The following is a 23,009-nucleotide window of genomic DNA, read 5'->3' as shown; positions in this document are numbered from 1 at the left end:
CAAAAAAGTGTATTTTTTTCCAAAAAAAAGTGCGCTTGTAAGACCACTGCGCAAATACGGTGTGACAGAAAGTATTTAAACGACCGCCATTTTATTCTCTAGGGTGTTAGAACCCCCAAACATTATATATTTTTTTCTAAGTAATTTTCTAGCATAAAAAAAACTGTTTTTAACTTGTAAACACCAAATCTCAGAAAGAGGCTCAGTCCTTAAGTGCTTAATGTAAAAAGCAAAAGTATGGGATGTAGAGAGAGAAGGAGGTTTGGGGGAAGGAGGGGAGCCAGGCCGAAGGCTTCCATTGTATAGGGCTTGGTTTGCTTCACCATTATAGGAAGTATAGGGAGTGTTTAAGGTTCAGGTTTCGGTCGTAATTAAGTCAAGGTGATGATATTTTAAAAAAAATTTAGGGTGAGTGTTTTTAGTTTAGAAGGTGAGCTACTTATAGATCATGGTGAACATTGTTTGCTGCACTGCTTTGCCTCCATGAAGTTTAGAGAGGGTTGTCTTCAGGCTTTAGCTATGGTTTGAAATATGGCTAAATATGAAATATGGTGTAAATAGAAAGGTAAGGTTGTTCATTTTCTTTCATTAGCGGTGAAGTCAGAAGTTGGTCTGTTGATTTAAGGCTTCCCAAGAAGTGCAAACAAAGTTTTTAGTAAAGGGATTTTAAAGCCAGAAGGTTTTTTTTTTTGTTTTTTTTTTATCTTAATGCTTTCTATGGAGTAAGGCATAGCAGGCATTCATGGTTTCATTTCACAAGTGTGAAGTGGTTGATATAACGCAGTGTTTCTCAACCTCTTTACCTTCGAGCAACCCCTGGCAAAAAGTTTGAGATCTCGAGGAACCCCTAAAATAATGTTCACATCTATAGCTCACGGAACATTGGTATGATCAGCGAACTGTTGCTAACAAAAATTATTTGTAGAAATAGCATTAAGTAAAATAATAAATATGAAAACGTACCTATTTAATGTGAAACTTGTGCTTTCTTTTTCTGCAGAGATAATCCATTCTGGGTCCAACTTGGGATAAACAGTGTGTGGGGGCAGCAGGGCAGAGTACAGGGGCTCAGGAGGGCACACTACATGAGGAGGAAGCAGGGCACACTACATGAGGGGGAATCAGGGCACATTGCGTGGTGGGAGCAGGGTGCATTATATGGGACGGAGCACAGGGCACATTATATAAGGCAGGGCACATTGCATGGGACAGACTGTTGGGCACATTGTGAGGAACAAAGCTGGGCACACTACAGTACCAGCTTTCTTCTTTTGGCTTCAGAAACTAACCAAAGCTTTCAAAACTCCTCCAGTGGCGCACTGTTCCCCATCGGCCCCTCCTCCTATCCTGTCCACCCCAAATGATGTCACATACAACCACTTGGAAAGGACACAGTGGGAGAGGGAGAGGCCTGCGGAGAACAGCACACTACAGCCAATAGTATGCCAGCCGCTTCCCTGCCTATCTCTGTGTCCTTGTGATTCTCCTGATAGCTAGCTGCCTGTGACTGACAGATCCCTGTGGCACCCTTGGGGACCTCACGTGGAATCCTAGGGTTTCACGGAACCCTGGTTGAGAAACACTCCAGTTGGGGAACTTTACAGTGCTTCTGAAGGAACAACTTGATACCACCCATTGAGAGAAGCTCATTGAGTGTATTCAGTGCCTTTCATAGACTGCCAACTGAAGGTCAGTGGGTCTTGAAGGGGCAGCAATAAAGGGTTGAATAGAATGCCCAAGGAAGGTGGGGCAAGATAAAAGCCTAATACACACCACTCACCACTGCTGGGTTGAACGAAATAAAAAACAACAGCTCAGGTCGTAGATGCTGCACTAACAATCCAATGTTAGTACAGCGATTTCCCCTGCTGTGCTATTGTGCTGACAGGGAGATACCCCCCCGCCAGAACACTCTGGGCAGTGATCTGGAGCCGGTGGGCAGACCATTTTTGGTCATGAGCCTTCGACAGAAGTCAGCCGAACGGCCGGATTCTGTTGGACTGGCTGCTATACACATGGGCTGAATGTCGGCGTTCAATAGAAACCGGCCGATATTCGGCCTGTGTGTACTAGGCTTAAATTACAGGAGTACTTGACTGCGCCCCATTGTTTCAATGAGTGCTGTAGGGTGGTGTCTGTCAAAGAAGTGCTATTGACACCCAACTATGGTAGAGACAATGGCCAAGTGATGTTATAGTTCTCTTGGATTTGGTTGCAGAATTGGTGTTTTAGAATGACGGTTATTGCATCTGACTTGGCCTCAATAACTTTGAATCCTAGATTTTATTTTAACTTCTTCCCAACCGGACATTGTACATAAATGGCCGGGTGGGCTTTTCGTTGTTCTGAGTGGACGTTCAGGAACGTCCCTCAGAACGAGTGCCCGCAGCGCAGCCTGATCCTGTGATGGCTGTGAACACAGAACGCAACCAAGATGGGATCGGGATATGGGCGCTGTGAATGGCCCTCCTGATCACGTGACGGCTGTGTCCAATCACAGCCTTCACAGTGTAAACAGAGACACGTGTCTGTGTCAGTTCTCCCCACTGAGCTCAGTGAAGAGGGCGGGGGGCATGGGAATCTAGAAGATCTGTGACAGCTCTCTGTGTAAGGATGATTTTACACACAGAGCGGTCACAGATTCCCCCCCCCCACCGTATACCAAGCACCACTGTCCCTGTCCCCATACACATCTGTCACAGCGCCCCATAAACATCTGTCCTGTCAGTGTCCCCATCACATCTGTACCAGTGCACAACACATCTGTCAGTCCCCCATCACATCTGTATCAGTGCACAAAACATCTGCAATAGTGTTCCATTGTGACGTTAACATCTGTCAGTGTACAAGTGCACAAAAACATCCGTCTGTGTACCAGTGTCCCATCAATAAATAAATTAAACATTTAAAGCGCCCCCATCTCCCTGTGCTTGTGTGCGAAGGCGAACGCACGCGTTAGTCTCGTACGCATACGTAAACCGTGAAAGCACCACACGTGAGGTATTGCCGTGAACGTCGTAGCGGTAGCAATAATTCTAGCACCAGACCTCCTGTGTCACTCTAAACTGGTAACCAATAAAGGCTTATAAAGCATTGCCTATAAAGATTTTCAAATACCGAAGTTTGGCGCCATTTCACAAGTGTGCGCAATTTTAAAGCGTGACATGTTTGATATCTATTTACCTGGCACAACATCATATTTTATATTTTACCAAAAATGTGGGCATTATATTGTCTCTGTGTGCATTGAAATGAATTAAAAGGTATTTATGCATTAGTGTGTAAAATTGCATTAAAAAAAACTGCTGCGCAAATATTATGTGACATAAAAAATTGAAAAACCCACTATTTTATTCTCTAGGGCCTCTGCCACAAAAATATATAATGTTTTGGGGGTTCTAAGTAATTTTCTAGCAAAAATACAGATTTTTACTTGTAAACAAAGTGTCAAAAGAAGGCCTGCGCTTAAAGTGGATAATGGCTGAAGGTGCTACTTGGATGTTGCGCTTCTCTATGTGTCCAGGCTGTGAAAAAGTCTCACATATGTGGTATCGCCATACTCGGGACGAGTAGCACGAATGTGTTTTAGGTCTAATTGCAAGTATGCCTATGCCATGTGTGTGAGAAATAACTTGTTAATATGACATTTGTGGGGGGGGGGGGGTGTATTTCTCATTTTCCCAAATAATTGTGGGAAAAAAATACAACTTCAAAAAACTTGTCATGCCTCTTACCAAATACCTTGGACTGTCTACTTCCCAAAAAGGGGTCATTTGGGGAATACTTTTTCTGTCTTGACATATTAGGGCCTCAAGAAATGAGATAGGCCGTCGGTACATCAGGTGTGATCAATAGTTGGTACTTGGCTTGTGGACTCTCTCTAACTTTTACACAGACCAAATAGTATACACTGATTTCAGTTATTTATACCAAACAAATGTAGCAGTATAAATTTTCGTCAAAATTTATGAAGATAAATTACTTATTTGCAAAATTTTATAACCGAAACTAAGAAGAACAAATTTTTTTTTTTTCAAAATTTTCGGTCTTTTTTTCATTTGTAGCGCAAAAATTATAGAAACCCCAGTGGTGATTAAATACCACCAAAAGAAAGCTCTATTTGTGTGAAAAAAAAAAGATAAAAATTTAATTTTGGGTACAGTGTTGCATGACTTAGAGGAAGAACTTAAGGGGCGATAGGATGGTGGTTCCCCATCATGTCCGCCCTCCATTTTTATGGTAAGGGTTTACTACACCAATGTTTAGTATGAATCTCAAATGATAAATAATATAAAGATGATGGGTGGTCCTTTTATGGGGTGGTGAAAATTGAATAGTACCCCTTAGGTCCACCTTTTGGTTGATAGATTTTGTTTTGTTTTTAAGCTGTGTGAGGGAATTGTTCATTATTACACATATATGAAAGTTATCCATTAGGTCCACTTGTTTTTCCTTTTCCTAATGTTAATTGATGAGGGGGTGTATAAATAGTAGATGTTTGTGATGCTTGTTTGCTTTTAGCTTGACAAGGAACTATCAAAGAATGAGAGATAAAAAACTATGTTCAGTATCCCTCCCTCAGCGCACACAGAGAAAATATTGATAAAACAATAGTCGGCAGCTGCTATACTAAAATGAGATGCATCAAATATATGGCAAAGGAAAATTTCTAAAACATTAGCAGCGCTAGTGCAAAAATAGCAAATATTTAAAAATATCAATGAAATTGCTTAAGAGTCCACTTAAACAAAGTATCAAATGGTGATCCACTCAGTGAAAGTCCATTAAGAAAAGGCAGGTGAGTATAAACTAGACGATCGTGGAAGAAAATATTAGCAGCGATCCCAAGTCTCCATCACCACACCACTTGTGCCAAAGCCCTGTAGGTAATCCACTTACCAGACCCTGCTGGTTAACACGCCTATCAATCAAAGGGATAATCGTTCACTGGACACTTTTCATCTGTATTTTGCTCATTGCAAGCAATTGATAAAAAAATTCCACATAGTGTAATCCAGTACAATAATTATTTATTCATTTAAAATTGTCCCACAAAAAAACACTCACAATGTTTGCATAATATAATAATATAACATCAATACTATGTCAGTCATGCATTCCCCTCTAACCTCTCACCACTCCCGCGGTGTTCCCGGGAAGGACAGACGAAGATAAGCCGACTCTGTAGATATCTGCGTAGCAACACCTTAACGCGGACGCGTTTCTGTCATCACTTTCGTCAGAGGACGCCCTCTGACAAAAGTGATGACAGAAATGTGTCCGCGTCAGGGCGCTGCTACGCAGCTATCTACAGAGTCGGCTTATCCTCGTCTGTCCTTCCCGGGAACACCGCGGGAGTGGTGAGAGGTTAGAGGGGAATGCACGACTGACATAGTATTGATGTTATATTATTATATTATGCAAACATTGTGAGTGTTTTTTTGTGGGACAATTTTAAATGAATAAATAATTATTGTACTGGATTACGCTATCTGGAATTTTTTTTATCTATTGCTTGCAATGAGCAAAATACAGATGAAAAGTGTCCAGTGAACAACGATTATCCCTTTGATTGATAGGCGTGTTAACCAGCAAGGTCTGGTAAGTGGATTACCTACAGGGATTTGGCACAAGTGGTGTGGTGATGGAGACTTGGGATCCCTGCTAATATTTTCTTCCACGATCGTCTAGTTTATACTCACCTGCCTTTTCTTAATGGACTTTCACTGAGTGAATCACCATTTGATAATTTGTTTAAGTGGACTCTTAAGCAATTTCATTGACATTTTAAAATATTTGCTATTTTTGCACTAGCGCTGCTAATGTTTTAGAAATTTTCCTTTGACAAGGAACTAGATTTGGCTGAAAATGTTCCTGTTTGAAATTGCAGCTTTATTATTCTGTACTGCTGCTTTTATGCAATAAAGTGAAAGAGCTAATCATTTTTAAAATGAAAAATAACTGTGTGTGGATGTCAAATGTTTCTACAGATGCATGTAGATGGGCAATTAAAGGTGATCAGCAGCACTGGGATGCAAAAAAAAAAAAGGATAACAAATGTGACAGGAATGTATTGTTTTTTTAATTGTTTGATATCCAGTACTTTATCAAAGTCTTCCAATCAGAGTTTGGATCTACTTTATATTTCTTTTTTCTACTTTCCAGACTGAAGGTGGCTAGAGATGTGGTGGCCAGAACCAGTCATTCTCTAGCCCTGGGTTCTTTGCACAGATATCTTGGAGGGCTTAGCTCTTCCCAGCACTTAGCCTCTTGTGTATCGGTGCTACATTCATTGTCTCAAGATATCACATCTCCTGAAGTTCAGGTGAGTGGGCCTAACTTAACACAAAGGTGATTTGTGCTGATCTGATCAATGTAATCTTATTTTAATGGAAGATTTTTAGGAAGGTTTCTATAATCTGAGTCAAGGGTGACTTTACTGTACATTCCCTAGTTCTTTTCTAGAGCTAAAGAGGTTATAGAGTAAAGAGTTAATTGACAGTTATGCACAATTTTCAGCCTTTGCTCTTGGGACGTTGTGAAATACGTGCCAGCTGCTTTTCCTTTTGGAGTACCAGATGACAGTCATTATCAGAGTATTGACAATGTCTGCTGAACTTTCCTCACTTGTCACCTCTGCTTTTCTGTAATAGAGACAGGACCCAAATCCAACAGAAGTTAATTTCTTTATCGTACATCACGAGACACAGGGCAGCCATAACAACTAACTGGGTTATACGCCACCTATAGGTGAATGGACACTGGCAAACCAAAAATACGGAAATACGGGAAGTCCTCCTTTATATAACCCTTCCTACACAGGAAGTACCTCATTTTTTTTTTGCCAGTGTCTTGTAAGGTGATGGTCATGGTTGGAGAAGCTCTAACAGAAGCTAACAGAACGATCCTGGAAGCAGATCCTGAAGGATTTAAGGGACTATATAATCGGATCCATCCGGACGGTGATGCACTAAAATGGATGATACCCGAACCTCGATTAAGAAGACTATGAGGTGTTGCCTGTAATGTGACCCTTTGGGCACTGGATCCTAGGATTCACTGGATCCGGACCATGGGTAAGAAAAACACTCCAAGGGAAATCCGGCAGGGTGCTCTACAGGTCCAAGGGAGTGGCCCCAAATTTAAGGGGGACGCAGTCCTTGAAGGTCCAAGAGACAGAACCCTGCCATGATGGGGGAAGATTGGAGTCTAGCTTTTTTAAGCAGAGTCCTGCGGCAGGATTGGCAAGTGTTTTTTAAGCTTTTCTCTTTTTGCACAAACCGTAAAAAAAAAAAAAGCACAGCAATCTTACTTTGAGTGGGACCAGGTGTCATGTTTTTTCTATCCACTTGGGGCAGTGACGTCGTGGCCAGTATGGGCTCTCTCATGGAGAAGACCCAGCCCGGTTAAACCCAGTAGCAGGGGGCTCTTGGTTCCCTCCGCCCGCACACCTAGTCTCTATGGCTGCTCCTTTTGGAGGCTCGTTTTCGTTGCTGTTTATGTGGCTATGGTAGGCACGCATGCGCGGCACCGAGGGTATGTACGTTGCCGTGCACATGGGGGGTGTGCGGGACGCTACGAGCGCACACATGGTTAGAACGTGCACATTGGAATGCGCAGTATGGGCCGAAGCGCCATATTTAGGAGGTGTTCCTGGTTTGCCGTCTGTAAGCAGACCAGAAGGGACACAGAGCGGCATCAGCTGGGCATGTGAGTCACTGTGGGTGGATGGACCAAGGCACTGCAGGTCCTGTAAGAGCTGTGTACTGCAAAGACTGGGTGCAGTATTTTGCAGGACGGTTGAGTGCATAAGGTGGGGCTTGTGTTACCTCAAGTTTTTTTGACTCAGGCATGTCTTCCCGGAAGAGGAGTGGGGGGAGGCACAGCAGGAAGGGGCGCAAGTGCACCACCATCAATATTGGAGGATGCTAGCCTTACATCTGCTGTGTTTAACTCTCCTGAAAGACCTGAGGCAACTGGCCAGTCTGAACCATTACGGTTGTCAGGCATTGTAGCAACAGCTAATGCTTCTGCCTCAACCTACATCACGAAGTACGACTTGGCATCAGCTCTAGCTGGACTGGAGGGAAAGATAGCAGGTATCATTGCTTCAGTTTCCCAAGGTGGAAGGAAATGGAATAGATCCCCTTCACCTGAGCCCCCCACCTGCATTGGAACAGGATGTGGCAGAAGTGGCAGTAAATGACCGGGAGGAAGGTCAGGCCACGGACTACACTTCTAAGGGGTCAGGTTCTGAAGAAGTGTTTTCAGCCTCTCAATCCCAGACACTGTTAATCCAGTCCCTTACGGAGATGGTCCGATAAGGATTTAAATTGCCGCCTGTAGAGGTCCCTGAGGTTGCCTTTTCATCTCTAGGCTCTCTTCGGCCTCCACAGAGTTTGCCGGCTTTTCCCTTGCATCCATTGCTAGAGCAAATTGTGTATGCTGACTGGGATCACCCTAATAAGCTTTTTATTCCTCCTAAAAGGTTTCCACTTTTGTATCCTATGGAGGAAAAGTTTATAAAGAAATGGAGTATGCCTTCGGAGGACGCTGCTATTTTTTCTGTGAATAAGAGTCTTACCTGTCCTGTAGATAATGTCCAGGTGTTTAAAGATGCAGCAGATAAGAAATTGGAGTTTTTATTAAAAGCTTCATTTGATATAGCTGGGTCTGCTGCACAACCGGCTGTGGCAGCTATAGGTATCTGTCAGTCTCTAAAGGACCAGGTGAAGCGGGTAGCTAAGAGTGTCCCAGATCAGGGGGTATCTGCTGAGGACTTGGCAGAGTTACCTCATGCCTTATGTTTCGCAGTAGATGCTCTTAAGGATTCCATACAACAGATGGCCCGGTTGACCCTGCTATCAGTACATATGCACAGGATTCTTTGGTTAAAAAACTGGTCTGTGGAATTACCCTGCAAAAGATTATTAGCTGGTTTCACCTTTTCATGGGGAGAGGTTCTGGATAAATATATCCAGAATATTTCAGGGGGTAAAAGTGCGCTTCTACCAGTTAAGAAGACGAGCAGACGACCTTCCTTTAAGGTGTCTAGTGCTTCAGTACCCAGCACTTCTAATTTCAGGCAGTTTTGACGGCCTCAGCCGGCCAGGTCTAGAGGAAAGTCTCAAGGCCAAGGGCAGAAAAAGCCCTGGGCCCAGAGACCACCTAAATCCAGTCCCAAACCCTCCTTATAAAGGGGCGCCCCCACTCACACCGATGGGGGGAGGCTATTAGAGTTCTTAGACGCCGGGGAAGAAGTGATCGGAGGCAAGTGGGTTATTTCTATGGTGTCTCTGGGGTACAAAATAGAATTACGTGGGGCTTCCCCCTTCTCTGTTCTTAAGGTTCAACGTCTTCATAGATCCAAAAAAAAGTATTTTCTTCAGGCAATAGATCATCTAAGGTCACAGGGAGTGATTTCAGAGGTTCCAGCCAACAAGAAGTTCGTGGGCTTTTACTCAAATATTTTCATAGTACCAAAGCCGAATGGAGATGTAAGGCCTATTCTGGATCTCAAGGTTCTGAATCGGTTTCTAGACATTCGCTCTTTCCGGATGGAGTCAATTCGTTCAGTCATAGCCCCATTCCACAGAAAAAAATTTTTGGTGTCCATAGACATCAAGGACGCGTACCTACATGTGCCAATCTGCAGATCCCCCATCAAAGGTTTCTGTGATTAGCAGTAGGCAACCGACATTTTCGGTTTGTGGTGCTGCCCTTCAGGTTAGCCACGGCACCTCGTGTATTCACAAAGGTACTGGCTCCGGTATTGGCAGTTTTAAGATCTCAGGGAATATCGGTTGCAGGATACCTGGATGATCTATTATTGATAGATCAAACGGATCCAGACCTGAGGCAGAATGTAACCCGGGCGGTTCAATTCTTGGAACATCTAGGCTGGGTTCTGAACTGGTCAAAATCGGCCCTGCAGGCGGTTCAACGCCTAGTGTATCTGGGTTAATATCAGACACAGTAAAGGCAAAGGTATTTTTGCCACCATGGAAGGTCAGAGCCATGAAAAACCTTGTCCAGGTCATAAAAGGTAAAAGATATCCCTCCATTCGCCTGTGTATGAGGCTACTGGGGAAAATGGTGTCTTCATTCAAAGCAGTCCCTTATGCACAATTCCACTCCAGACCACTACAGAAAAACATTCTGTCTGTCTGGAACAAGACGGTCCAGGCTCTGGACTGGCACATGTCTCTTCGGCTGAAAGTGTGTCAGAGTCTTAGTTGGTGGATGATAACCAAGAATCTGGAAAAAGGAAAGTCCTTTTTACTTGTGGTCTTGAGGGTGGTGATAGCAGACGCCAGTCTCCCTGGACTGTGGTTTCCTCTAGGACTGCCCTCCATCCAGAGAGGGTGGTCCTGGATAGAGAGAAGCTTACCCATCAACATTTTAGAGATTCGGCCATCTTGCTTGGCCCTAAGTTTCTGGACTTCCAGATTACTGGGATGTCCTGTGAGGGTCCAGTCGGACAATGCCACGACTGTGGCATGTATAAATTACCAGGGAGGCACTAGGAGTCAGACAGCCCAGAAGGAGGTGAATCGCATGCTGACCTGGGCAGAAAGATTTGTTCCGTTTCTATCAGCGGTATTTATTCGGGAGTGGAGAATTGGTAGGCGGACTTTGAGTCACCAGCAGATTCCAGGGGAGTGGTCCCTAAATCCCGAGATCTTTGCATCGATCTGCCGCCGATGGGGTATTCTGGATGTAGACCTGCTGACGTCCAGGTTCAACAGGAAACTAGACCGTTTTGTGTCCAGAACCAGGGACCTGCTTGCATTAGGGGCAGATGCTTTTGTAATTCAGTTTTCCCTGATTATATGCCTTCCCTCCAATCCGACTGTTGCAAAGGCTACTGCGCAGGATCCAGGAAGAGAGAAAGCCAGTGATTCTAGTAGCTCCAGCCTAGCCCAGAAGGACTTGGTACGCACAGATTGTAAGATTGGTGGTGGGAAACCCATGGGTTCTTCCACTCCGTCCGGATCTGCTCTCGCGGGGTCCAATATTCCATCCTGCTTTACAGTCTCTAAATTTAACAGTTTGGCTGTTGAAACCAGGATTTTAAAAGACCGGGGCATTTCTGGGCCAGTATTATCTACCATGTTGAATGCTAGAAAGCCAGTCTCTAGTAGTATCTACTATAGAGTCTGGAAATCCTAAATTGCCTGGAATGAGGCCAGGAGGTGTCACCCCCGAAGATATGTCATCGGGAGAATTCTGGCTTTTCTGCAAAAAGGAGTGGATACGAATCCGGCCTTAAGTACAATTTAAGGGTCAAATTTCGGCCTTAGAAATTTTCTTTCAGAAGTCTGTTGCTTCTCACTCCTTAGTGCGAACGGTTGTACAGGGGATGATTGGTGTGCTTCCACTGGTCAGGCTGCCTCTGTGCCCTTGGGATTTAAATTTAGGCCTGGGGGTTTAAAGAAGCAGCCTTTTGAGCCTATTCGGCAGATTCCTCTAGTCCTCTTGACAAAAAAATTAGTTTTCTTGGTGGTAGTGACGTCGGCCAGGAGGGTGTCGGAGTTGGTGTCCTGTTGGGAAAATTATTTGATCTTGCACCAGGATAGGTTGGTTTTGCGGCCACAACCAGAATTTTTGCCTAAGGTAGTGTCCAGTTTTCATCTGAATCTGGATGTCATTCTGCCTTCCTTTTTTTCCGCATCCAGTCTACAGAGGAGAAATTATTTCATTGTCTTGATGTAGTACGAGCTATCAGGGTCTATCAGAGAATGTCAGTTCAGATGCAGAAGACTAATGTGCTGTTTGTATTGCAAGAAGGTCCCAAGATGGGACAGGCAGCATCTAAGTCAACTATTTCCCAATGGATCCACTAAGTGATTGTTCAGGTGTATGGATTAAGGGGTAAGGTCCCGCCTTTTCCAGTAAGGGCACACTCTACCAGGAGAGTGAGTGCTTCATGGGCAGTTCATCATCAAGCATCGATGGCTCAGATTTGCAAGGCTACCTGGTCTTCGGTGCATACATTCACTAGGTTTTATCAAGTAAATGTTAGGACTCAGGAGGATGTTGCATTTGGACGCAGTGTACTGCAGGCAGCAACATAGATTCTGTGGTTCTGATGGTGTTTCTTTGGTCATAATTGGTTCCCTACCCTCAAAAGCATTGCTTGGGAACATCCCAGTTAGTTATTATGGCTGCTCTGTTGTCAGAAACTATGAATCAGACAGACAGAAGTACAGTTAAATCACACTAGTTTAATAATAAAAAAAAAGGTAAACAGAGTAAACGTAGTCAAAACATAGCCAGAGTTCAGGAACCGGAACAGATAGTCAGACAAGCCAAACATCAGGGAGCCAGAGATGAGCGTAGTAGAACAGCAAGCAGGATCTGGAGCCAGAAGGGATGTCAGCCATGCAAGTCTTTAACAGGAATGCAGGTAATAGTCTCTGTGATGTTGACCAAGGCGAAGGCAGAGATCCTCTGGGCTGGACGGCTTAAGTATGCAGGACTGACGAGCAGGATATCATCAACAGGTGAGTAGCTGTGGAGAGATAGGAGCTGGCAATTAGCCGACAGCTGAGCGGCCAGCTCAGAGAATGAAGGGCTGAGCCCAGCCCTGACATCTGTGTCCCGTGATGTACGATAAAGGAATTAGGATTTTCTTTCTCGAACATCACGGGACACAGAGCCACAGTAATTACTGATGGGTTATATAGGTATCACTGGTGATTGGACACTGGCACACCCTATCAGGAAGTTCAACCCCCTATATAATCCCTCCCCCTTGCAGGGATACCTCAGTTTTTACGCCAGTGTCTTAGGTGATGGACGTGTAAAGATGTCCTGTGCTGAGCTCCAAAGGGAATATCCTAAGATCCTATACTGGGGCAAGCCAGGCGAACCGGATCCATTCAAAGTGTCTTTTCATGGCCGAATTGAATGGTACCCGGGCCTCGTGTCCGAAGAAACGAGGTTTTACCCGTAATTTTTCTCTTTTTAGCGAGCTGGACCCCGCAGATCAGAAAATGGCTTTAAACTTCCTAATTTCTGGCGAGGTGCTTTACGGTCCCAGAACTGTTGGATCCCCCTACTGATGGGGGCCCCAGTCTCTGACGGTTTTTTCAAACGGAGCCCACCGTGAGAGGTGAAGATTGGGTCTGTGTAAACAGCACCCTGCGGCTGGATAAGGTAAGAGGAGATTCCACAGAATTTTTGAGTTCTAGTGGCTTTTCTCCTTTAAGGTAAATGCATGCTATGCCTATTGTGACCACCGGGGGCTGCCAAGAGCACAAACCTACACATGCTGACTGACTGTCTCAGGTGTTCAGTGCTGATTATGTCCCAGCATCTCAAAGCAGGCTGCAAGCAGGTAAGGTGGAAAGGGGGATTTCTCATGTTTGAATGTTCCCCCCAGGCTAGAGAGGGGCCACAGGGGTCTAGAAAGTGGTTATACCACCCGGGCTCTGCGGCCTAATGGCCACCATCTCTGAAGATAGTCGTTCAGGCAGATCTTGTTACCAGTCTCCCTCCTCCCCCCCCATCCCCAGCCTTTTCTCCAGAAGCATGACAGGAGAGTCGGCAGTGCGGGAAGCGCTCTTTTTTTTTAAAACTCGAGGGGGGGGGGGGGCGGTAGAGGAGGGGGCGGGATGTCAGCACAGAGTGTTTAGACTCCCACTCAGGCCAGCTGCAGGCTATTAAAGGCACTCTGTACAGGTGCACTCAGCCTTCTGAGAGACACAGAGCTGACGGTCGCATGTAAGGTGGGACACAGGCATTCTCCTAGGCAGCATTTACTGAAGTAACACCAGACTGAGCATTGGGTAGCAAGGCTTTTAGCCAGACTACATCGCTCAGCGGGCAGTGTTCATTTGTATACCTCACACCTTGTTGCTTTGCACTATGGGTAGAAGAGGTTCAAGCACCCCAGGAACCAGAGACACTAGGGGATCTCGTTCAGGTTCTGAGGGCCCCCTGTCGGCAGCATCCTCCCCCCCTAAAGATGGGCCAGGGATGCCTAGCCAGGGAGAGCCATCGGGGTCAGGGGCTACACCTGCTTCTGGCACTTCAGTCCCTGTATATATTACACAAGAGGTTTTTTCCTCAACCATTAATGGTCTAGAGGAAAGATTAATGGCCATGATTACGTCTTCACTCAGTGGAAGAAAACGCACTAGGCTTTCCTCTGTTCCCCAAGACCCTCAGACAGAGGAGCTCTGGGATAAAGGAGATGAATCCCTTTCAGAGGATCGGGATGGGATGGATGATTCCTCTTCGGAGGATTCAGGTGGAGAGGGACCCTCTGCGACTTCCCAAGAGGAGAAAGTCTTAGTGCAGATCCTCACTGGATTGGTCCGCTCCACATTTAAGTTGCCCATACCTGAAACTGCTAAAGAATCCTCTTCTGCTTTGGGGTCACTGAAACCTTTCCAAGCAGCACATGCTTTTCCTGTTCATACTTTACTTGAAAAGCTTATTTATTCTGAGTGGGATCACCCAGACAAACGTTTTTTTCCGCCGAGAAAGTTTTCAACACTTTATCCGATGGAAGAAAAGTTTATTAAAATGTGGGGAATACCGGCTATTGATGCCGCCATTTCCTCCGTAAATAATAGCCTGACTTGTCCTGTAGACAATGCTCAGATGCTCAGGGATCCTGTAGATAAAAGGATGGAATCCCTATTGAAGGATGTTTTCTCCTTAGCAGGATCAGTGGCCCAACCTGCAGTAGCAGCGATTGGAGTCTGTCAATACTTAAGAGACCATGTTAAGCAGGTCATCAAAGTATTACCTGAACAGCAGGCCCAGGAGTTTGCTAACCTTCCAGCGGCCTTATGCTTTGTGGTTGACGCCATTAGAGATTCTATCGTGCAAACCTCCCGTCTTTCACTGGGGTTGGTGCATATACGTAGAATCCTATGGTTGAAAAATTGGTCAGCCGAAGCACCATGTAAGAAGCTACTGGCTGGGTTTCCATTTCGTGGTGCAAGGTTGTTTGGAGAGGACTTGGATAACTATATCAAGAGAATCTCTTGTGGGAAAAGCACTCTCTTACCTGTCAAGAAGAAGAGTAAGCGTCCCTCTTTCAAACGGACTCTTTCCCCAGCGCCGGGGGCTTCAGCCTCCAGGCAGTCTTGACGGCCGCCTCCATCGGGGTCCAGAGACAAGAGTCAACCCCAGGGACAAAAGAAGTCCTGGGGAAAGAAGCCTACTAGGCAAAACACTAAGACCTCTGCATGAGGGGACGCCCCCGCTCACTCGAGTGGGGGGAAGACTGCGACAGTTCTCAGAGCTCTGGCACGAGGACTTCCAGGACAGATGGGTAGTCTCCACGGTAACCTTAGGGTACAAGCTGGAGTTTCAGGAATTCCCTTCTCCTCGGTTCCTCAGATCAAATGTTCCCAGAGACCCAGAGAAGAAGCAGTCGCTCCTTCTAGCTTTAGAGCGACTTTTGTCGCAGGAGGTCATTATGATAGTTCCCGCAAAGGACCAGGGATTGGGCTTCTATTCCAACCTTTTTACGGTCCAAAAGCCAAATGGGGATGTCAGGCCCATTTTGGACTTAAGGGATCTGAACCGATTCCTAAGGATTCAATCCTTCCGCATGGAATCAATTCGAACAGTAGTTCCCACCCTGCAGGGAGGAGAATTTCTGGCATCAATAGACATCAGAGATGCATATCTGCATGGGCCCATTTTTCCTGCTCATCAGAAGTTTCTGCGCTTCGAGGTAGGAGGGCGCCATTTCCAGTTTGTGGCTCTGCCTTTTGGGATAGCCACTGCAACTCGAGTGTTCACAAAGATCTTGGCTCCTCCTCTGGCCAGATTAAGGGCTCAGGGTATAGCTGTCATAGCATACCTAGACGACCTGCTCTTGATAGACCGGTCGGTAGCCTCTTTGAATGGAAACTTGAGGACCACGCTCAGGTATCTAGAACACCTGGGTTGGATCCTCAACTTAGAAAAGTCTTTCCTAAAACCAGTAAGAAGACTGGAGTATTTAGGTCTGATTATAGATACAAGCCAGGAGAAAATATTTCTACCCCAGGCAAAGATCACTGCTTTGAGAGAGCTGATTCTGACAGTAAGGACCAAGAAGGGTCCCTCAGTCCGCCTTTTGTATGAGGCTACTAGGGAAGATGGTGTCTTCATTCGAAGCAGTTCCCTATGCTCAGTTTCACTCAAGAATGCTGCAACACAGTATTCTGTCGACCTGGAACAAGAAGGTTCAGGCATTAGACTTTCCGATGCACCTGTCGCATGCGGTGCGTCAGAGCCTCAATTGGTGGCTCATACCCGAAAACCTGCAGAAGGGGAAATCCTTTCTACCGGTTACCTGGACGGTGGTAACAACAGATGTCAGTCTGTCAGGTTGGGGAGCAGTTCTGGAACAGGCTGCGGTCCAAGGGGTATGGTCCAAGACAGAGAGGACCTTACCCATCAACATTCTGGAGATCCGGGCGATACATCTAGCTCTAAAAGCCTGGACTATCAGGCTACAGGGTTGTCTGGTCAGGATCCAGTCCGACAATGCCACAGCAGTGGCTTATGTCAATCATCAGGGAGGCACCCGGAGCCGAGCTGCTCAAAAAGAGGTGAACCAGATCTTAGTCTGGGCAGAGATGCATGTGCCATGCATATCGGCAGTTTTCATCCCGGGAATAGAGAATTGGCAGGCGGACTATCTAAGTCGCCAGCAGTTACTTCCAGGGGAATGGTCTATGCATCCCGACGTCTTTTGGGCCATATGCCAAAGATGGGGGGTTCCAGATGTAGATCTCTTTGCATCCCGATTCAACAAAAAGATAGACAGATTTGTGGCAAGGACAAAAGATCCTCTTGCATGCGGGACGGATGCGTTGGTGATTCCGTGGCATCGGTTCTCACTGATTTACGCATTCCCGCCTATTCTGCTACTACCACGACTCCTTCGCAGGATCAGGCAGGAAAGGAAGTCGGTACTTCTGGTGGCCCCCGCTTGGCCCAGAAGGACTTGGTATGCAGAAATAGTAAGGATGACGGTGGGTTCCCCGTGGACCCTACCGGTACGCCCAGACCTGTTATCTCAGGGTCCAGTGTTCCATCCTGCCTTGCAAACGCTAAATTTGACGGTTTGGCTATTGAGACCCACGTTCTGAAGAGTCGTGGGCTCTCAGGTCCTGTCATATCTACCTTGATTAATGCAAGGAAGCCAGCTTCCAGGATGATTTATCATAGAGTCTGGAAGGCTTATATAACCTGGTGTGAATCCAGAGGTTGGCATCCCAGGAAATATGTCATAGGTAGAATCCTTGATTTTCTACAGATGGGATTAGAGATGAAGCTGGCCTTGAGTACCATCAAGGGCCAGGTTTCTTCTTTATCAGTATTATTTCAGCGGCCACTTGCTTCGCATTCTTTGGTCTGAAACTTTATGCAGGGGGTGATGCGTCTTAATCCTCCGGTTAAAGCGCCCCTAAACCCCTGGGACTTGAATTTGGTCCTGGCTGTGTTACAGAAACAGCCTTTTGAACCAATAAGTCAGATTCCTTTGGTCTTGTTGACAAGGAAATTAATTTTTCTGGTGGCCATCTCTTCTGCTAGAAGAGTATCAGAATTAGCAGCTCTTTCCTGTAAGGAGCCTTATTTGATTATACACAAGGATAGAGTGGTACTACACCCTCATCCTAGTTTTTTACCGAAGGTGGTTTCTGATTTTCATTTAAACCAAGACATTGTTCTACCTTCCTTTTTTCCAGATCCCTGTTCTCCGGAAGAGAGATCTCTACATTCGTTGGATGTAGTAAGAGCAGTTAAGGCCTATCTAGGGGCAACTACTCAGATCCGCAAGACGGATGTTTTGTTTGTGCTGCCAGAGGGTCCCAATAGAGGACAGGCAGCGTCAAAAGCTACCATTTCTAAATGGATTCGACAGTTGATCATTCAAGCTTACGGTTTGAAACAGAAGATTCCTCAGTTTCAGATCAGGGCACATTCCACAAGGGCTATTGGTGCTTCTTGGGCAGTGCATCACCGGGCCTCTATGGCTCAAATCTGCAAGGCCACAACCTGGTCTTCAGTTCATACATTCACCAGATTCTATCAGGTGGATGTGAGAAGGCATGAGGATATCGCCTTTGGGCGTAGTGTGCTGCAGGCAGCGGTACAGGGTCCTCAGGTCTGATTGCACCCTACTTGGTCGTGGTTCCCCCCCCTCAGGTAGCATTGCTCTGGGACATCCCATCAGTAATTACTGTGGCTCTGTGTCCCGTGATGTTCGAGAAAGAAAATAGGATTTTTAAAACGGCTTACCTGTAAAATCCTTTTCTTTCGAAGGACATCACGGGACACAGAGGTCCCGCCCCTCTTCTAATACACTATATTGCTTGGCTACAAAACTGAGGTATCCCTGCAAGGGGGAGGGATTATATAGGGGGTTGAACTTCCTGATAGGGTGTGCCAGTGTCCAATCACCAGTGATACCTATATAACCCATCAGTAATTACTGTGGCTCTGTGTCCCGTGATGTCCTTCGAAAGAAAAGGATTTTACAGGTAAGCTGTTTTAAAAATCCTATTTTTTTCTACAGCTTACCTGTAAAATCCTTTTCTTGGAATACATCACGGGACACAGAGATCCCTCCCCTCTTGCCTGGGAAGTTTATTGCTTGCTACAAAACTGAGGTACTTCCTGTGTAGGAGGGGTTATATAGGGGTTGACTTCCTGTCTTTTTGGTTTGCCAGTGTCCATTCATCTATAGGTGGCGTATAACTATAACCCAGTTAGTTATTATGGCTGCTCTGTGTCCTGTGATGTAATACAAGAAAAGGATTTTACAGGTAAGCTGTAGAAAAAATCCTAATATTTTGTAAGGTTGGATTCCAAATCTCAGGACTGCAAAACCTCAGAAAAAAACCTGAGGATAGGGTTTAAGGTGCACCATTCTGCTAAACTTTTAGCTTTGGAAGGGTTTGATGATGCACCAGCAGCCATTTATTCTTCCCTTTCCTTTACCACCTCTCTGTTCTGTTCCCAACACTGAGCTTACACAGAAGAGAAGTCTATCCCTGTCCCCATATGACAGTGCTGGGCAAGGCAGCAGATAGGACAGGCTGTCCTCCTATACCAGCCCTGGGCTTCATTGGGTCAGTATTGGGACCTGGCTTTGGTTGCCTGCGCCTCCCTTTGCCCAGTTTTTTCACATCGCAGTGCTGCTGCAATATTCCAGGCTTGCCAATCTGTGTGCTGCTAGTGATCTCCTCCCCTTCGCCTGCTGCCTGTTTTCAACCTATTATCCAGACAAGGCTGTAAGCATGGCACAGTGATCAATATAAACTACGGTAAGATGTTTGGCAGAGGATGGGTTGGCAGACATTTAGGTTTACCTACTCTGCAGTCACTTGTTATTGTTCAATACAACAGTCTTGAAGCAAAATAGAGTTACTGTACTCGGGCTGCTGTGAGGGGCTTGTGTTAGGGCTCACAGTAAGGCATGTTCTGGAGGACAAAATATTCTTTACTTGGGTTACACTGGGCAGCACTTTTTCTAATCAAAACTAATCAAAACTAATCACAGGCAGTGAGACATTTCCCGATCTCTGCAGCCGTGCATCGGGACAGTGTCTCACTACCTGTGATTAGCACAGTGCAGTGCCGACTTCCTGGCGGGCTTTGCACGTGGGGTGTGCGAACATGCCGGAGCTCATCCTTATAGTATGGTACTCCTTTGTGATGCATAGCAGTTATAGGATTGCAAACAGATTAGAACACTTGTGGCTTGATTTGCTTTTTGGAACAAATTCTGATTCTTTTAATGGAAATGCAACTCCTGAACTGGCAAAATACGAGTGAACTAGGCAGTTGGGGATGGTTTCATTGTAACAAGCAATAATAGAAGCTTGCACACAGACAATTAACAAAGGATTTATGGAATGTAATAGGTGGATGGACTGTATGTGATTTCCTGTCACATAACATACGTATTAAGAAAGTCTTCTGTAGCTCAGAAGGAATTTTCAGAGGAAATGGAGCATACTGTCACGTTGAATGATACTGCATGGATGTTGAACATGATTTGTTAACCATCACTATGGGTAAATGCATGCAAAAAAACCCCAAAAAACTAAAATATAACTTTTTTGCTTGTAAATATCAATTAATGTATTACTCTACAGACCTGGGCCCTGCATTCTTTGTCCATCATCATTGATTCCTCAGGACCACTGTACTATGTTCACATAGAGCCCACACTTACCCTTCTCTTAACTGCGCTGTTAACAACATCGCCATCACATGCAGAGGTTCATCGAAGTCTTGGACGCTGCCTGAGTGCTCTTCTGAACATCCTGGGACCAGAACTCCAAGGTAATTTTCATGTGAAAATTCCTAAACAAATTAATTTCACCCATGGCCATGAGTCTTGTTAACTCCCTTTGGCGAAAAAGTTTTATCCCTATTGTGGGGTCACCAGTATGGTATTTGTAAATTGAAATCATATCCCTTCTCAAGCGGCTCCTCTCCAGAGAGAATAAGTTCAGTGCTCGCAACCTTTCCTCATAACTAATATCCTCCAGACCCTTTATTAGCTTTGTTGCCCTTCTTTGTACTCGCTCCATTTCCAGTACATCCTTCCTGAGGACTGGTGCCCAGAACTGGACAGCATACTCTAGGTGCAGCCAGACCAGAGTCTTGTCGAGCGGGAGAATTATTGTTTTATCTCTGGAATTAATCCCCTTTTTAAGGCATGCCAATAATCTTTTTTGCTTTGTTAGCAGCAGGTTGGCATTGCATGCCATTGCTGAGCCTATCATCAACTAGGACCCCCAGGCCCTTTTCCATCCTAGATTCCCCCAGAGGTTCTCCACCCCAGTGTATAGATTGCATTCATATTTCATGTTCATGTCTCTAAATTTTTTTTTTTTTTTCCAAAAAGTTCACCGTGCTCCTCCTAAATCATAAAAGTGCAAATGTCCACTTTCAGTGTTCTGATTTAAAAATAAAGTTCTCATTGAATGTGTCCTCTCTTCCACTGTCTGTCACCACGTGGCTATCCTTTATTCCTTACTCACTAAATAGTTTGACCCATTCGGCCCTCGGTCAACTTGTGCTTACAGAAAACAACAGGGGTTTCCACCGTTCCTCCATTCCATATCCACCACCCTTTCAATGGCTCAGGACTGAGCCATTGAAAGAGTGGTGAATATTATCTCCTCCTCCTTCCGCTCATACACTCATGCAGGCCATGGGAAAAGCAAAAAAGGAATGTCCTAGCTTAAAAACCTAAGCAAAATAGAGACACAAAGCGGGAATTTAAATGTGTTTGATAAACTTTTACAAAATTGTATTGAGATTACATGTTCAGACATAAAAACGTCATTATGTATACTATACAGTACAGAGTTCGAAGATAAAGCTGATAAATAACTTGAATTCAGTTGATCAGTAATTTGGTAGTACGCCGGTCTACGCTTTTTGCAGGAGCCCCCGCTTCTTCAGGACTACATAAATCGTGTACTATGTATAGCTCTAACTACAAATATATAACAACAAAGGAGAAATATCATAGAAAAAATATATGTATAAATACAGGATAATGTTGACATTCATAAATAAGATGTTAAGATGGTTCGCTCGAGCAAGAACACACAAAAAAAAAGATAGTAAATTGTTCCTAAATCATACTTGTAATAGTAGACGATGGATACCACGAATGATATCAACAATAAAAGAAAGAATCTCCAAGTGGGAATATGCCTATCGGCCAATGGGAGAGACACCCAAAATCTACGTGAGCCAAAAAGATGGATTATGGATAGTAAGGAGCTGGACACAAAGTCCATAGCAGAATCGCTACCATTTTTCTGCTATGGACATTTGGAGCAGATGCTCTTATGTTTGACTCTCCCGACAAGGGGTAAGTTACATGGGGGAGCCTTCTTGGGTACTCACTGCTTGGGTTTGCTTTGCTAACTCTACTAAAATATACCCCTATTTATTAATTTAAGGATATTAATGATTTATGAATGTCAATGTTATCCTGCATTTATACATATTGTATATTTTTTTTCTATGATATTTCTCCTTTGTTGTTATCTATTTGTTGTTAGAGCTATACATAGTACACGATTTATGTGATCCTGAAGAAGCGAAACTTGTAGACCAGTGTACTATCAAATTACTGATCAACTGAATTCAAGCTATTTATCAGCTTTATCTTTAAACTCTGTACTGTATTGTATACATAGTGACGTTTTTATGTCTTTTTAACATGTAATTCAATAACATTTTGTACAAGTTTTTACACAAATCCAGTGTGGTCTCAGTTCTCTAAGGCATATTTAAAGTCCCATTTTGTGTCTAGTTTGCTTATGTTTATATCTAATCTTGGGATGATGCCAATGAGAACTTGAATAACATTTACAGATGGTACCCCACCCCAGGTTTACATTATAGTGAAATAGCATAAAAACCTAGTTTTATTTTAAAAACATATAGATCCATGAACACTTACATTTTCCAGTGCTATCGCTCAGCACCCAGATAAAACGCTTTCTTACTGCTGGTCCCAGCTCCACCGCTCAGCCTGGTGCGAGCTTGGGCCATGTGTGGAATGACGTTGCGTAACCCAGCCCCTGAATAAGCACTTTATTTTTGAATCAGAACACTGAAATTGAACATTTGGACGTTGGATGTTTTTTTCAGGAAAGGCCTTGCATATTTCAGCAGGACAATGCTAAACTGCATCTATGATAACAACATGTCTTCGTAGTAGAAGAATCCCAGTGCCTAATTGGCCTGCCTGCTGTCCAGACCTTTCACCAATTGAAAATATCAGTACCGTTGAGCAGTTAGATTCCTATATCAGGCAAAAATATGACAACATTCCTCTCCAAAAACTCCAGCAACTGATATCCTCAGTTTCTAGATATTTACAGTGTTCTGCTCTATGGGGTATATGATATAGCTGCAAGCTGGAGAATATTTTCTGTAGTCTGACAAGCAGGATGGGGAGGTTATGAAGGTAGCCAGCTTATGCTATTGTTTATGAAACTACAGAATGT

General features: G+C 44.7%; 1 protein-coding gene across 2 annotated transcripts in view; it reads left to right on the top strand.

Moving 5' to 3' along the window:
• Positions 1 to 23,009, top strand: part of HEATR5A (HEAT repeat containing 5A) — a 238,349-nt gene that overhangs the window by 114,369 nt on the left and 100,971 nt on the right. For both annotated transcript variants that reach the window (XM_073609190.1, XM_073609189.1), the window contains exons 18-19: positions 6,166 to 6,325; positions 20,124 to 20,313. In XM_073609190.1, coding sequence (XP_073465291.1) covers positions 6,166 to 6,325; positions 20,124 to 20,313 — 350 coding nt within the window. The remainder of the gene's footprint in view (positions 1 to 6,165; positions 6,326 to 20,123; positions 20,314 to 23,009) is intronic.

Source organism: Aquarana catesbeiana, linkage group LG13 (assembly GCF_042186555.1).
Source record: "Aquarana catesbeiana isolate 2022-GZ linkage group LG13, ASM4218655v1, whole genome shotgun sequence".
In the NCBI taxonomy this organism is placed as follows: domain Eukaryota; kingdom Metazoa; phylum Chordata; class Amphibia; order Anura; family Ranidae; genus Aquarana; species Aquarana catesbeiana.
The sequence above is the reverse complement of the archived record's forward strand: the minus strand, read 5'-3'. Positions and strand labels throughout refer to the sequence as shown.